This window comes from Oryzias melastigma, linkage group LG13 (genome assembly GCF_002922805.2).
Source record: "Oryzias melastigma strain HK-1 linkage group LG13, ASM292280v2, whole genome shotgun sequence".
Classification (NCBI taxonomy): Eukaryota; Metazoa; Chordata; class Actinopteri; order Beloniformes; family Adrianichthyidae; genus Oryzias; species Oryzias melastigma.
Genome location: NC_050524.1, coordinates 33,607,133 through 33,624,657, shown reverse-complemented (window position 1 = coordinate 33,624,657; position 17,525 = coordinate 33,607,133). Strand labels below are relative to the sequence as shown.

Sequence of the window (17,525 nt, the reverse complement as noted above, 5' to 3'; positions counted from 1 at the left end):
CCTCGTTTGAGACTAATTCAGGAAAGAAAGGTGCAGTATTAAATATGGACCACAGTGCTGCAGATTGTCACTCATTCCATTAGTTTATTACAGTAGTGCACCTTATTATTTAGCAGTGCAACATAAGTTATAATTATAGATTAGGTGAAAAGAACTGCTTCTTTTTTTATAATTTCTTCAAAGGCTAAACCAGAAGGTAAGTTTGAGCAATCGATATAATTTTGCTTACTGTGCTTTTAAAGTTGTTTTTTTTCTAAATAAGTCCCCTATTTTCCTCACAAAATTGTACAAAGTAGAATTTCTCCCCAATAACATGAGCTCTAAGACTTTTTCATGGTGCAGATGTAACTGACACATCAGGGGTGTGGTATTTGAGGGAGTTCTAAGTAGGGATGTCCCGATCCGATCACGTGATCGGAAATCGGTCCAGATCACGTGGTTGGGGACTCGATCGCAATCGAACTCCTTTGTCCGATCAGGATCGGATATTTAATTTATTCTCATTATGATCAGAGCTTTATATTTCATCTTATCAATCTGGATAAAAACTCCACTACAAGTCTGCATGTCATGAAAAGATCACAAAATGTCATTACCAGAAAACGCAGCTGAAAACGGCAGCAGCTCAAGCAGAAGGCTAACTTGTAAACAAAGCTAGCTAGAAAGCTAACTTCCGGGACCAATAACTCTTTTAAAAACGCTTTAAACTGACAGCAAGTGTCTCTATTGGTTTGTCATAACACAAACAACAATCTCTAAAGGTATTCCAACAGAAAGAGACAGTATTTGTTTCTTTTTAATGTGAAGCTCTTCATGCTGCAGACAGACAGCTACACAGCAGCTGCTAACTGCTACATGCTAACGCCATGATTTAGCTCCTTAGGACCCCAGCTGTCCTTTGATATGCCTGTTTGATTTATCTGACAGAGAAATAAAAGTTAAGAGAATTAATTACTGTGGTAATAAAACCGAAAATGTGATGTCTTAAGAAGTTAAAAAATAAGCACATAATCTTAATAAATAAATAAAACTAATAAATTAAAACTAATAATGATATCAGCTATTCATGAACACTCGTCAAATTTTATGCTAAAACAAAGTCATAATTTATTTTTAAGAATTTTAAATGACAGGAATCACATTTGGTCAAAAATGTTCAATAGCTCTAAAGATATTAAAGCTAAAGTCACTAAACTTTATCACATGACTAATTATCACTTATATAACGAGAAAATATTTTTTTCTCCTAGTTTATATTTGCTGTATTTTTACTTGTTCATTAAAGCTACATCACGGAAGTGTTTTATTTAAGTTTTTAATGGTAAAAGAAGGATAATGAAATATAAATAAGGGACAACACTAATCTGTTTGTTTAATTTATTCATGTTTTAAATTTCTTATAAAAGTATCAGATCGGGACTCGGTATCGGCAGATACACAAAATCAAATGACTCGGAATCGGATGGGGCCCAAAAAAAACCTGATCGGGACATCCCTAGTTTTAAGTCCTTAGTTTAAACAGGGCTAGAATAGAGGCTTATGGTATAAAGAGAGTAGATTCCCTTTTTTATAATGGCAGTGATTAAATGGAATCATATAGTCGTATGACCTATGATGAGTCTGTCTCCAGCTACACATACTCGGGTATGCTAATCACTGAGGACCTCACCTGGAGCACAAACACTTCCCGACTGGTCAGGGAGCTCCACCAGCGCCTCTACTTCCTGAGGAAGCTGCGACGGGCTGCACGGGCAGTGGAGAGTGTGTCTGCACCTGCATCACCGTGTGGCAAGGCAGCTGCACTGCTGAGAGGAAAGCTCTACAGAGTGGTCAAAGCTGCTCAAAGGACTGCCTTCTACCACAGACCTCTACATTGGAAGATGCAGGAGGAGGGGCCTGAATATCCTCAAAGACCACACCCACCCAGACATGGTCTGTTCTAACCCTTCTATCAGGCAGGAGGCTGAGGAGCAGCAGAAGCAGCAGACTCAGAAACAGCTTCTTCCCTGAAGCTGTCAGGCTGTTGAACTCCGGGTGACGGATGTCTTCTGATTGTGCTTTTGTGCTTCTTTATGTGTGCATGTTTATAGAATAATTTGATTCAAATCTAAGGATTTTTACATTCAGTCATATGGTATTTATTTTAACCGTAAAACAATTTACTCACTTAAGTATTACCAGAATATTGTGTTGTATATAGTATTGTTTATTGTGTCATATTGCACCTGTTCTGTTCTCTCACATGTCTGGAGTCTGAGTTCCAATCTCGTGCCAGTGACATTCATTCCTCTACTAGTTTGACAATAGAAATCCTAAAATCCTTGAATCATTTTCATTTAAGTCTACGGCTGAGCAGCCATTCCTCCATACAGTACAATTACTAGAATACAACATCAGCCTTTAATTGTGAAAAACCCAAGAGTTTATTACCAAAGCTGAGAGCAGGATTGATGAGGGACTTGTAAGTTGGCCCAACCCACCTCAGTGTAGCAATGCAGTGATTTCTTTACCCCTTCACTTGTGGACAAGAACCTATTTTTTGTGGTTCCTCTAAAAGAGAAGAAAAAGGACCCAAAGTTCAACCTACTTATAAAACTACCCTAGAAAATATATTTACTTATTGGCTGGTTACAAAGGTTTGTTTTTTCTCTATAGTTAGGTGTAGCATCAGTATGTCATGTCTTTTGGGATCATTTATATGAGCCTAACTGCATTCTGACCAAAAAGAGGAACATGTGGGTGTAGTCCTGCTGATATGAACAGGTTCAATTTTCAGCTTTGCAGCAGAATCACTGGAAAACACCTGCTTTTGACCAGTTAGTGGTTATGTGTAAAAAAAAGATGAGTAGAAAGTTGGAATTATTTATGTAGGAAACAACTACAGAGATTCCTACAATCCATGAATTACTGTATATAAGTATTTCTTGTTTTTTCCAACCATCAACAGGAGGAATGTATGAAGTGAAGCATGTAGGAAGGGTGAGTGCTCAACAACTGGAGACCAGCAGCAGTCTGACGTGGTCACGGAAGGCCCAGACCGGTCGCAGCTTAACGCTGCTGATCCAGGGTGTGAAGAGCAACCGCCAAGAACCAAAAGGCCCCAGAGGGTTTCATCAGGGACATCCGTCACCAGAGGCTCAAGAAAGCAGCTGCAAAACTACAGAACCAATCCTGACGCACAATGTAAACTGCACACAATCCAAGCGAAGGAGACCCTCAAAATGGAAGTGGGCAAAGATGGTTCAGAGACAGTCCTGCCTCACTGCAAACTCCTCTGGATGTGCAGAGTTGAACACATCTTCTGTCAGACAAGATGAACAGAGGTCTGGAGAAGCAGACAGCCAGACAGAAGATACTGCAGGAGTTCAGCACATCAAAGTTAAACTTTACAACAGATGGATGGAACAAACGTCACACAGCATGCACCCCTCTGTGCACAGAAACACTTTACTCCCTCTTAATAAAGTAGTCACAATTGTGGTGTGACAATAATCTGTCTTTAGACCAGAGGGACTCATGAACTCTTTATTTTCTCATCATGGAGGAATGTGCTGTTTATTTATTAATATATGTATTTTCAAAATCCCCTCATAAAACTAACCAGTAGGTATTTTACTGCAGTCCCAGGGCAGTGTACCAATAATGCTTGATGTTTCCTAAGGAAAATAATGTCTTCAATTTGTTTTTTTTAAGCTGTGAAAGTGAGGAGGTTGTACAGACAGAAAGACAGGAGGACTTCTTCAACAAAGGTAATCCTTTCTGATCACTCAGATGGTGGGTTGAGTTATTTTTATTACGTTTTTAAGTCATTACTTTTACATTTTCACATGAAATGAGAGGTAAGTCAAAGTGTTCAACAAAAAAGAAATATATATATTTCTATAATGTAATTTAGTGCCCTAGGTGGCCTCCTTGGTCGCCTATGCCCAGGGCCAGCTCTGTGTCTAAAGACGGGTTCTTTCTGGTGCTCAGAGATCTTTCAGCTGCTCTTACCTCTCTTTGTCTGTGACGTGGAAGGAAAAATTCTGTCTTGAAGCCTCTTTATCTTCATCCCTCTGCACCAATCAAAGCTTACACTTTCTAAAAACCTCACTGATAAGTGCAATTCATTCTCCTAATGCAGAGTTGCGGCTCTAAAGCCGTGACATCTTCAAAGTCCAGATCCACACTGGTGTCTGATACACCGTATGCTGTCAGTACATTCAAACCTGATTTACCATCCAAATTCTCAGCCTTACTGTTAATCCAAATACCAAATGTTTGTCATTTTTGTTGGAAATCTCAGACTTGAGATATATTTTCTCTTTCGACATGAGAGTCTACCTTCATGACTGCAGTGGCTGTCTGACTCTTTGCAGTTTGGTTTGATTACTTCATGCAGACTAATTGTTTGAAATATTTGCTGTCAGCTGAAACACAGAACCGCTCAATTTCTTAGTGTCTTTTTTCTTTGCATCAGAATGTTTTCTTCTGTTTTTATTTTCAAATTCAGATTGGGAAGTTTAGAACCAGTTAATCCAAACCAGTAGAAAAAGAAGCTTTGGTGTCACTCTGAGAAGTTTGTTTTTTCTTTTAGAAAAGCCTTCCCATTGGTTCCACACATTTCCTGTTCTCATTCATCTATAATAGCAGTGATAAAGCTGCACAAGTGCATCATGAATTTTCAGCTCTTTGAGCAAAGCAGAGACTCCTGGAGCAGATAACCTGTCAGACCATTGCTGACACATACAGTATGATTCATTATCAAAATTAGAAAATGTCACAATATTGCCAACCATGGTGTAGATTATTTTAATTTCTTTACTTAATTATAGCAATAAAACTTCTCAATGAACAGTCTGCAGGTCGTCTGACTGACAGCTCCCTTTGTGTCTCAACTGACAATAGCCCAAGAGAATCAACTCATCTATTTTCCTCTTTCATCAAAAGTTAATGAAAAAAAGATTTCTTACATAATATTAGTTATGTTATATATAATGTGTATTGCTTTATTACACAGAGTAAGCAGCTGGATGCCTCAGTGGGCAAGGTGTAGGGCTGCCATGCAGGAGACCTGGGTTCAATTCCCGGGGTGTTTATTGATCCCCATTCAGATTGGGTTCTTAGTCAAGACCCTTAACACTGCTGCCTAATAAGGTTCCCTTGTGCCTCTTAAATACAGGGTTATGTCAGGATGGCCATCCGGCGTAAAATCTCTGCCAAATCCCTAATGCTAAACAGTGGATTCTGTGGCGACCCCGAATGGGATAAGCCGAAACTGAACAACAACAACTTTATTACATACACTGTTTTGGCATGTTTTGTGCCGTTTTTCTCATAATGAAGCACATTAAAAAAAAGAAAGTTAAGCTTCAAATTGTATTTCTGAGTATTTCTTTGTTCAGTTGGGCATGAATCAAACAGTCATTGGAAAATAGAACATATTTGTTACATGGAAAATACACTGGGCGAGCCAAAGTCTCCCTGCTCCGGTCCGTTCTGATGCATCCACTTACAGATAAATAGATCCATGAACATCTTTGTTTTCCTCGTCTGAGCTGGGATCTGGATCAGAACTGTTTGGCTGGATAGCTCTGATATTGATTACCATTTTTGTTGCACCGCTAATGTTAGGTTGTGGGTGTGAGGGGTTGAAAGCTAGAGTACGGCTATGTCTAAATTCCCTCCCTAATCCCTAAGTACTAAAAAACTATATAATGTGGGACTATCTAGTGCCCTGGATTTTAAAACCAATTCAAGCACCATGCTCATTACATTTCTTTAGCTTTTCTAAACGCCGGATATGACGTTACCGTGTGATGGAAGTTATACATTTCCTCCTTAGTTTTCATCCATCACATTTAGTAAGAGACTTTTGCTCACAGTTAGAAGTCACAAGATGTGTTTGTTTCTTGCCAAGACATTCTATCATGATGTATAAACTAGGGCTGTCAGATTTGTCGCGTTAAAAGCGCATTAATCTGACATGTGCTTGACGCCGACAATTTTTTTGACGCATTAATCGCGGACTTTCTCATACGTGCCTTTCCATACCGCGCGCGGGCGTCCCGCCCTAACTCACCGGCTGCTCTCACTAGATCACCGGCGGCTCTCCAACCTCAGAGCTAGAACCGGCCGGCACTAGGACCTGGAGAGCTCCTGCACCCTAACCCGGCTCTGGTTCGCGTCCAGTACCACGTCTGGTGGTACCGGCTCGCGTCCGGCGCCGCGTCCCGAGAGCTGCAGACCCCCGACGTTCCAAACAGCAAGCGCACCGGGGGACGTTTTAAATGTTCTGGAGGTTTAAGCGTGATCCAACCCCAGCATAGCGGTCTGTCTGCCGGCATATTCATGGCGTGAGCTCCGCTGGACACGTCGCTGCATCGAGCTGCAGCCAGAGAACGCGGCGGCAGTAACAGACTGTCAAACTATCCACAGAGTATCCCGCTTTTCTCAGTCTTTAATGTTTTAAAAAACAAAAGTTCATTGGAAATGATAAATCTCTATTTCATTTATTACTGTAGTTCAGCAGAGGAGGAAAAGATTTGGTCCTGACAAAAAATGAACATGAAAGTGTTATGGAAATTTTATTTTTGATGTTTTTTATTTTATTTTACTGAACGTTGATTGAAGTTTTGAATTTAAAATGCCCTTCACTTGCACTTGGGCTTTTGTTAGGCATTTTATGTTACAGCCTTTTATTGTTAAGAAAGTTTATCTCAATACAATGTTACAAAATAAAGTATTTCTGATGAAAACTATTAATTTTGTCATTCTTGTTTTCATAATTAATGTAGAACTGCTAAATTCTACGAAGCACACATTTTTTTTCCTTAAAAAAAGGCCACATGTAAATATGCGATTAATCGCGAGTTAACTCTGGACAAAATGCGATTAATCGCGATTAAAATGTTTAATCGCCTGACAGCTTTAGTATAAACATTTTGATTTCATTAGAACATCTTTTCCATATTAGATATGGCACTTACGTTCCAATCTTAAGTTCCTGATTAAAGTTGTTTGTATGACTATAAAATACAAACGTCCTTCATCACAGGCAGAACTCCGGAGACTTCTCCATGCTCACAAAGTATGTACTTTTCTCCACTCTGTTTAATAAACATTCTTGAAACCAATTTTTTGAAATCATTTCTTTATTTCATTGGATCTAACAATTTTCCCACCACAACCGATTTCACAAAATGAAGATAAAATAAATACAAGCATTTTACGACATCTCTTTGTGACTCCACTGTGTTCTGATGGTGAAAATGTGGATAATTTGTTAAAAAATTACATTTAAATCCTTTTTCTCAAAAGTTGTTTGACTGCAATGCATTATGGTCTATATTCGCTAATGTAGTGAGCATCGATGCACGCTAATTTTTTGCAAAGACTTATGGGAAATTTCTAGTGCACTCGATTTTGGATTAGTAGATTCGGACAGCACTAGAAAATGGCGAACTCACTATATAGTGAGTAAGGGGGGGAATCTGGACAAAGCCCATGTAAACAGAGAGCTCTCTGTAATGGGGATGGGGGGGGCACAAACCGAGGTGAATTTCTAATGAACTCCTGCCGCTCTGGAGAAACTATGTCCTAGAAAACAACACAGGCATTTTGATTTTGGCTGAAGACAGTATCATCATAATGACAACAACGCTGAGAAAGCTTTTACAGCAGATCAGAAGATGATCAGAGTGGGACTTGAAAGGATTCTTTTCCCTTCAGAATTACATTTTGTTTACATCTGTCTGTGTAACCCTTGTGCTATCCTAGGCATGTTTACAATAAAAGTGGGGTTATCTGGACCCATAAGACAGCGCGCTGAACTGTCTTCAATTCAATTCATGTCTATCTTCAATTCAATTTTATTTATATGGCCCAAAATCACAAAGGAATTTGCCTCATTGGGCTTCACTAGTGTCTGTGGCAGACATAAAATCCTGTCCACCTTTGTCACAGATCAATGTAAGGGTGGGTTTGATATGTCTTTTTAAATTTAGATAGTTTCTAAATATAAACAACAGACATTTCAATGTTCACTGTCCACTCTGTGGCTGTAATGGAACTGAACCATATTATGTAGTCTGTAGGATGTAGATCTTGTTTTTCACATATTCATTGCTCTTGCAGATCTTTGATGTCCTGCGGCCGTGCTTCAGGGGTCTTTACTGCGCTGTTTGTGAAAAAGAGCTTCTTCCTGATGCACAAGGTCATTTTTGAGCTAACTCTTACTGTCTAGTTTCATTGGAACTTGTGTTTTTTACTTTGGGAACTGCACTTTTAGGTATAGTACGGCGTTCTGCGTATGCATTCAAACAGCTAGCCATTCTACAAAGAGACCACGGTCCTGCCTTCCTGACCCGTCGCTGCCAGTGCTCACCTCTGCAGCCGTCAGTTTCAGGGGACTTTCTGCTCGTGGTTCAAAACCCCTCAGCACTGAAAACTCTGGAGACGACTCTGCAGCCTGACAGCGTCAACTCTTTCACTCGTAGGTGGTGGCTTTCCTTGTTAGACATGGTTATCATACCCAACTTCATGCACTAACCATCAAACCTTCAACGGCATTAACAGATTACGAATAAAAAACATCATGGATCACCTTCATTTTCATATACCGTACACTTTACAATTGGTCCAATTCTGTTTTCCAAACTCTTCTTCCTAACAGTGTACAATGCCATCTGGAACCCTGAAGAGGAATCTGTGACCAGATATCTGCAGTGCAAAGGCTGCTGCTCCCAGCTTCCTGGTCTGCCTGCTGCGCTGATAGCAGCAGAGATCCTCTACCCCAGAAACATGGCTCAGAGTCAGGTATGTGAATGGAAACGCTGTTAGAGGAGTCTCCAAAGAGGGCAAAGCAAGACATACAGTTGTTATTAAAAACATTATTATTATTAAAGTCTTTTTTTTTTTTTTTAATAAATCAACACTCCAGCCTTTATAAGAATCCCCCCGGCCTTAAGGCAGCACTGTAACCTTCTTCCATGCATTGTCTTTACCTGATATATCCCTGCCAGAGCCTGTCCCGGCTACTGTTGGGCAAAGGTGGGGTACACCCTGAACAGGTGGTCTGTCTGTTACAGGGTACGCTCACACTCACACCTAGAGTAACCACTACACATGTGAAGCTGGTGTTTGGACTGTGGTAGGAAGCTGGAGCGCCTACCCACACATGCATGGAGAGAGCATGCAAACCGCACACAGAAAGGTCCCAGCTGGGATTTGAGCCCAGAGCGCTAGCCACTGTTCCACAGTGCGGCCTGGGATGAGGAAATATACCTCATGAAGCAGTTTTTGTGAGCAACAAACTATGTTTTAATTCACTAACAAGCCTAAAAGACTGTCACTTTGCTACCTGAGGACTAGGTTTAACATACATATTTTGTAAAGGTTGCTGCTCATTTTCCATAAAAAACACGACAAAAACAAGTTTTTCCTTCAATGGAAGTGATATTCTGTCTTGGTGCTGCAGCTGCATCTCTGGATTGACTGTCAGGGGCTCACACTGCTCTGATCCACCAGCTTCATCCTCAGTCAAGAAGAGGTGTGCACACACAGGTTAAAGGTCAAATGAAAGAGCCATAATGGACTCCTGCTTGTCAGTGCCTGTAGTTATCAAAGGGATGGAGATGGCATTAACACGGAAAACTGTGGAACACTGGAACTGTAGCCTTCCAGATGGCTGCAGGTTTACGTCCTGTGTCACTGAGTATCATTACACCCCCCGTTCCCCTCTTCAACACATGCGATGTATGGCCAACACAAAGCAGTGTTCAGCTTTAGTCATTTTGTTACAAGTGAGGTATTCGTCATATCATTTTATAATGTATACTGAGGAAAATGTCCAAGGCTCATGCAGACAGATGTCTTTACCACTGGAACGTTTGGTTCTATTCTGTTCTGTTGTGATTGGATCTCCAAGCTGGACAAAGTGGACACATGTTGTGGCAGGAGGTATGAATCAATCAATAACCACTCCCACCCAACATAATCTGTCTCGCACTAGTGACCCTGGAGCTTCCATGTACTCGGTTGATTTTTAAACCTTCGGGCTGTTTTTGCTGTAACAACTTATTCTGTCAGTGCTGTGCTTATTTAAGACTCAAGGCAATTTTGGCTAAAAAAAGTAAATCTACAAACTCGCACTCAGGGTGGCTGTTTTGGAGAAGTGTAATAAAAGCGTAGACAATGGATCAGAAAAAGTTGTTGCTCTGCAGAAGAAGCTCACTCATGGATTCATCGTTTTTAGAATGAACAGTTTGAATGTTAAAAGCAAACTAACTTTCACTGCCAACCTCCTAATGTTGAGCTGACATATATGTTGTAAGTCAGCACTGAAACCTCAGATGTTATCATCATGGTGTCCATTACTATTGATTCTATTATCCTATCAACTATTCACTTACATTTATCTTTGTCCTCAAATGCTTTTTATTGACCATTGCTGTTTTCTCATGCCACACCAGAGAGTGGAGATTAACTGCCAGATTAAAAAGATTAACCTGGAATGACTGGTAATTTTAGGTTAGACTTTCAGAACTTTGTCACATTTCTTTTGTGTAACGAGTGGTTGCACAATTTCGTCCAGGTTCATGAGGGATTTTACATATTTAAGAACAAATATGTAAAAAGTATGTATTTTATTCTAAATCTTCCTAGCAGACATCGCAGGTTTGATTTTCTTACACCAACAATTTCCATTATAAGTAACAACTCTCTTACCAAACGGTGAATGAGGGTTTCAGATCTTGTGTAATACGGAGAAAAACATTGTTTCAAGGCTACATCAAGATTTTCTTTTGGTACCATCTCGACGTTTAGGCAATCTTAGTGAGTCTGACTCATGGCCACCCGGCTGTGGAGAGCGCTGAGTCGGCCTCACGGCTGCATGAGGCATTCCTCTCTTGTGCAGCTGAGCTGTGGTTTTGACAGACACCATATTGCATGTGAAGCTGGTGGAGTCTGTCTGGCTGTGTCTGTATGCAGTTATCTGAGGCAACACTCTTGGCGTGGGGCTCGACACACTCACAACAAAACACAGTGAACCATTGTCATCTTGACCTGTTAATCTCCTTTGGCCTTCGTTCCAACCTCTTCCTCCTCGACATTCATCACTTCGCCATCTGTGTCTGTTTGTGTTGCTGCCCAGAGCTGACCTGCCAGCCTCATTCAGTCATTGTTTATGTTCACTTAATGAGAGTGTGTGCAGACACCATGTGTGTTTGAATGGGCCTTCTTTTAGCACTAATGATGCTAAACTTGAAATTCTGACCTTTAAATAGGTGTTAATTTAGAGCCCCAGCAGATTTAAAGTTCATTTTGCTGAATAATTGTGCTGACCAGAATTATTCATTTCTTAATGGTTTGTATTATTGATTATTATTTTGCAAAACTAGTGAACATGATTGCAGACGGTGGTTTCAGCCATGGCAACGGCTCCTACTGACAGTAATATCATTCAGACAGTGTCATTCTTGGCTCTCCATTTTGAATTTGACTTTCCAAGTTGTTCATCTTCTGCTACAAAGGGTACTTTAGTGGCCATAATATCTATACAGCTCTCTCTCCTGTTATTAGATTGGTCAACAGATATATTTTTGGGTATATTTTTGTTGTCATGTGGTTTGACTTGCATACATGACAGCAAAAATACACACAAAATGTTTGTATTGCTGAGTTGAGTAAAACTGGTCAAACTATTCTTGAAAATAATTAGTCACTCTGCTGAGAAGCTGCACATTGTTTTAAACAACAACATTCAGACATCTTTTAAACTTTTTTAGTCAGGGGGGTCATTTTAGTATTGAAAAAATCAAGAAATGTTAGAAACCAGAAATGTCCCCTAGTGGAGGTTCACATTCTAAAGGGTTAAAGAGGACTTGCGAGGCCTTTTGGAGACGAGCTAATGAAATTGATTTCTTTAAGATGACCTAGCCTGATCAGGATGACCGGATCATCTGGTTGTGGAGGTCTTTAGCGGTCTGTCTGCCGCAGCAGCTGTCAGAACTTGGCTTGAGTCATAGGTTTGGAGCTCCTTGGATAATAAACCCGGATTTAATCCAGAGGGTCAGTGGAATTAGACACCTAATCTGCCTGTATGGTTTTATAAGTTGACTAATCTTGGCATAGACATCCCTTGTTTGGTCTCATCTTAGTATGCTTACTCCATAAACTGATTAATGCTGTGTGTTATTGTGGCAAATGTTTGTAAGCTGAAAGCTGGATTTTTTTTAAACTCCTCCTATTGTAGGGGGTCTCAGTGGGAGAGCATTAAGGCCTGGCAATTAGCCATTGATGGCCCCCTCCTCAGTGGATCACTCCTTGAGACTAGAAACTCTGATCCATTAAACTACTTAAGGTCTTTGTGTAGTTCATGCTGCAGTTTGGAGTGTCTGCTTCTACATGTCCACACTGCTTTGTGTTTAGCTACTGCACTTCCTGCAGCACTGCCATAAGAACACCTTTGTTATGCTTTGATTTTAACAAACTCAAACGACACAGAGAACCGATTACCCACAGTTCTCTCTGCTATTGATTTCTGGGGAACTGTATTTACTTCTTCTCTTTTTCTTCTCAATCAATACAATTGAATTTTTCACTTCTGTTTAAGGCGATCAGTGTGATCATTGATTCTCACTAAAGAAAAATGTTTCAGTCAAATGGGATTTTATTTAGACTTAATTAACCATTTTCTTGAGCTTCATAAGTACCATTGATACTTGCTAATCTTGTGCACGTAACTTTTTTCTTTTCTGGTCCACGCATCATTGCAACTTATTAACATTTCACTTTTCTCGGGTTAACTGGGTTAACCATCACAGGTTTCCCATAGGGTCTTAAAAAGTTTTAAAAGCATTGAATTTATGGATTTGAAAATACCTTAAAAAGCCCTAAAAAAAGTCTTACATTTTGATATTCGACCCTTAAAAATGGCGCTGCTCGAAATGTCTCAGTTCTTACATTTCATGTCAAAATTAAAATGTTTTGACCACAATTATTTTATTCAAATGACGTAAATAAATAGTGGGAAAACCAGTTGATATGCATCAATACGCTGAATGCCCACCGCAGTTTGAAAAAAATAAGAATTCTAAAGCATCACAGCACAAACAAGACAAGAAGCTGCAGTTTTGATCATAAAATGGGAATACATTTAAAACATGTGAAATAATGTATGAAATGGTAAACAGACTGAGAAATTGGTCCTAATTTTTTGACATACATGGCCTTAAGAAGGTCTTAAAAAGTCTTAAATTTAACTTGAAAAACTTGTAGGAACCCTGTCAGCAGTATGGAGTGCATTTCAATTTTAACCACTGATTTTCTGCCAACACTGTTGATATTAGAAAAAAAGGACATAGTACATTCTCTTTTAATTTTAAAGTTAGAGGTAAAGTGTCAGTAGTCATTTATGACAGGCTTTTTGAAGGGATTACTGGGAATAAACACTTATTTCATTACTAAAATTTTAATCCAGTAGACCTGGAGCTTCTGAGAATGGTCTTTGGTATTTTAAACAAAATAACAAATCATGCTCAAGTGATGCATAAACACCATAACAGACCAAATTTAGGACCGATAGCAGATAAATGAATAGAAAACTTCATAAATTGAATCAAAATTGCTGTGGGGCTGGGATTGCAAACCTACAAAAAAAATCCAGAAGAAAGACTGAGAAGAAAAGGAACCACGAAGAAAGAGCAGTGACACTCTAGGAAGGAGGGACAGGTCTGTATTTCACTAAGACACAAAGGGAGCCAGGATGAACGCATGCAGTGAGAAATAAGAGGCAGTTGTAGCGGTGAGCAACAAAGCCCATTATTAAAATACTGATAGGAACCACAGGTATTAAGGTGTTTTGATATTAAAAACCAAAATCTCTAGGGCTGGGTTGATAAAATCAATTAATCAATTTGAATCGGTTTAAACTTAATTGATCAATCATCGATTCATAAAAATATAAATCAATTTAGCAGATAAATCTAAAGTCCGCTAGCTTGATGCAAACGTTTAATGGAATAAATGAAGATCTATATAAACTCACAGACATGAACTTTCCAAACTCTTTTAAATAAACATTTGCTTAAATATAACAATTTGTGGTTTAAAACACATTTTTTTGCTAACTCTTTCTTCTTCTTCTGAATAAGCTGTACTGCTATAGCGTGATCTCCACCTAGTGTCCAAACTGAAACTTCCTCCAGGAGAAGCAGAACAATGTTTCCAATGTTAATGATCTGAACATTTTAGTTAGAACTTCTCCTTTAGAGAATCCATGTAACACTGGATGATATTAACAATCTCATTATTTCACTGATACATTTACAGTATGTGAACTGGATCAGAGTAATATAAATATATTCAAAACATACAGTAGATTATTAATGTGTTTCTAAATAAATGTGTCTAAATCTGTAAACTTAAAATTGAATTGAATTGAAGAATTGAAAGAATAAAAAAGACTGTCTACTTCCGCGTGCATGAGCTGCTCCCTCCGGCACGAGTGATGCGTGCGCGCAAGCAGAATCTCAGTGAGGACATGTGCGTGACATTTTGGTCTTGTGCGCTTGCAGGGTTTTGGCTCTGCTTGTGGAGAAACTTTCTGTATGTGAGTGAAATGGGACTTTTTCAACGACGTTAGAGCACAAATGGTTACCTTAAAAAATATTTTCTTACAAGAGTTTAGGAAATTCCTGTCGGTGAGTTTATAAAGATGTTCATTTAGTCAGTAATATTTGTTTAGGTCGACCAAACGTTAGCATTAGCCATCTTATGGGAAATTAAACGTAGCATGAAGCTAGCGGACTTTAGCTTTATGTCCTAAATTGATTTATATTTTTTTGTACCGATTATTGATCTGTTATGGTTAAATTGATCCAAATTGATTATTTGATTTTATCAACCCAGCCCTAGAGAATTCTGTAAAATGACCTTAATTTCACCAGTTTGCTGTTTGCTGCTCAGTTTAACGAACATTTATGCCAAAGAGAATCTCAGAGAAAGCATCATCTGGCCCTCCTCTCTCTAGCTGCAGAGAACAGCAAAGAGCTGGACAAATGTGACTGTAGATAGACCCTGTGAGGTGCTTCACATTTAGAAAGCCATTCAAAGAAGTTCTTTGTAAATGATGTGCATTTACAGAATTATGACAGTCACTGTTTGACATCGTATTTACAAGAACAAAGTGACTTTTGAAAAGACTTGCTTTTATCTTTTCAATGTATCAAATGTTTTATTTGTAAAAGTAACTAAATTAACTGTTATTCCCCTGCTTGTTAGATAAATGACTGGCTGTTTGCAAATGCACTGTGACTGGACGTTCCACCACAGTCACTAACCAATGGTCTGTCACTGAACCCGTCCACAGCAGTGCTCTGCGTGATCATTGGCTGCTTAAGACTTGGGCTGCGTCAGAAAATGCATGTTTAAAGTAGAGTTATGATCATAGAGTGGAGTTTTTAATCATGCAGGACAGCTGTTGGGAAACTCCCTCAGAAAAACATAATCACCCAGCTTTAGGGAATCCCGGCGCAAACATTTCAACAGATCAAACATGTAACTTCTCACTCATCTCCCGCTAAATGCTCTGCTTTTCTCCCCTGGAAATGATGGACTGCCTTTCGGTTTACAACGTGCAGGTGAAAGGTGAGGCATTAACAATTGCGAGAAAGCTCTGTTAGCTTTAAGGACTTACATATACGCACATTAGTGCTTCCAGAAATGGGAGGAGTGAAAAGCAGGCTGCTGTTGGTGGTCTAGATCTGTGTTGATCTAGATCAACACATCAAGTGTTAGGGCCTTGTGCGTCACAACACCCTGCAGCCTGCTTCTGCAGGATCTCTGCATGCTGAACTCACAAACTCAGAGAGATCCTCCTGACACAGTTTGGACCAAACTCACTGTTTGCATTTTTGCTGAAAAACCAACAAAAATCCCATCATGCACTCCTTCTCAAACTTATTTTGCATGTGTCTTCAGCATACGCAGAGGTCCAGCGCTCTGAAGAAAATCCTGTTAGAGTCCTGACGGTAAAGTTCTTTGTCCTGGCCTCTCAGTGAAATCTGTTAGTGCTGACAGACGAAGCTATTAAACGACTGCAGCTCTTAAAATCAAACAGGACACACTCAGTGTTTAATTCTGTAACAACACAGCCTAAAGCTTGCTCTGACTCATTAGACTTTCAAAGCCTGCTGACACACCTCAACGTGGGAATAACACTTTTGCCCTAACCCTATTCAAACAGGCTGATTCCACTTTCTCTGCTCTCTGCTTTGAGCGTTTGGCAGATTTTCCAAGCTAGGCTACACGCAAAAGCCCAGACTTCAAAAACGGTTTACAAATGTTGAATGGCTGGCAGAAGTGTGGACACAGATGCACCTCCCACTCGCTTTGAAGTATGCATAAATCCTTTCCTTTTGTCGGTAACCTGGCAGGCTGGCTCAAAGGTGTGGACAGGTATGAATCAGGAAGTCTTGATGCTAAACTGTTGAATTTTATCGCATGTAGTTTTTACAAGTCAGGTATTGCTGACATGGAGCTCTGCTGGCTCTTTCAGTAGAATCTAGACTGGAAAAAGAGAGTTCATGATATCTAAGGGTAAGGAGGACTGAGTGTCTTAGGTCTCAAACATTTTAAAGATCTATCAGCTGTCCTGAAATGAATTTGTCATATCAGAGCAATCCAATTTCACAGGTTTGATCATCACATTAATGGTATTTTTACACTGCACCTATACAACAGTGACTGGTAATACCTGTGTTTGCTACTTTAGAGCTCAAGTTTCACAAGCAGTTTGTCAGCAGGGCAGTACAAAAGACAGCATTTTATCTGGATCATGTGGGGTTTTGGTTTGGGGTTCAGAATTCAGACTCACCTGAAATTGTAGATAAACAACAACAAATATTTAATAGTAGCCACAAACATTCTAAACCTTTCCTTGCCACGCCTGTTTCCTGCGGTTCATTTTTGTTTGTGATTGCCACAGGGCTGGTGTTCTCTTATATCACTGCCAGCGGCTTCTCGTTTTCCTGCCTGTATAAAAAACCTAATGAGTGTTTGTTTTGTTTCTGAGACTGAAAGATAGTTTGTGCAATCTGTTCATAGGGATTCTCTGTTCCAGGTCCCAGTTATTTGTAGTGCTACAGCAATGGGCTTCTTAGTAACCTCTGCAGTAGGACTGTGGATCATCGCTTAGGTGGCGATCCGATTCAATTCACAAATCAAGCTCAACGATTCACGAATAGAACCACGATTCTTACTTTTTAATTTAATCTTTATTACTATGTGTATGTCTATTCGATGGATACAAATTTAAATTATTTGTATTTAATCATCATTTATACATTAATTCAGAAGAGGAGATCAGAATCAACAAAACTGATTAAAAAACACAAAGATTCAGATAAAAATAAATGTTGTTTGTCATTTTAAACTTTTTTTTTTTTTGTCAATCTTCTGGTTCAACAGTAAAACAACATAAAATGATAAAAATCCCTGCTGTTTTGGATCATTTAACAACAGAATCTGAAAATGTTCTCCAC

General features: G+C 39.4%; 1 protein-coding gene across 1 annotated transcript in view; it reads left to right on the top strand.

The window, feature by feature from the left end:
- The window catches only part of brip1 (BRCA1 interacting protein C-terminal helicase 1), a gene marked incomplete at its 5' end in the record, with an annotated part of 129,498 nt that overhangs the window by 77,658 nt on the left and 34,315 nt on the right, over positions 1–17,525 (top strand). Inside the window, 4 exon segments of the mRNA XM_024258134.2 lie at positions 3,694–3,749; positions 8,116–8,194; positions 8,270–8,473; positions 8,654–8,796. Coding sequence (XP_024113902.1) covers positions 3,694–3,749; positions 8,116–8,194; positions 8,270–8,473; positions 8,654–8,796 — 482 coding nt within the window.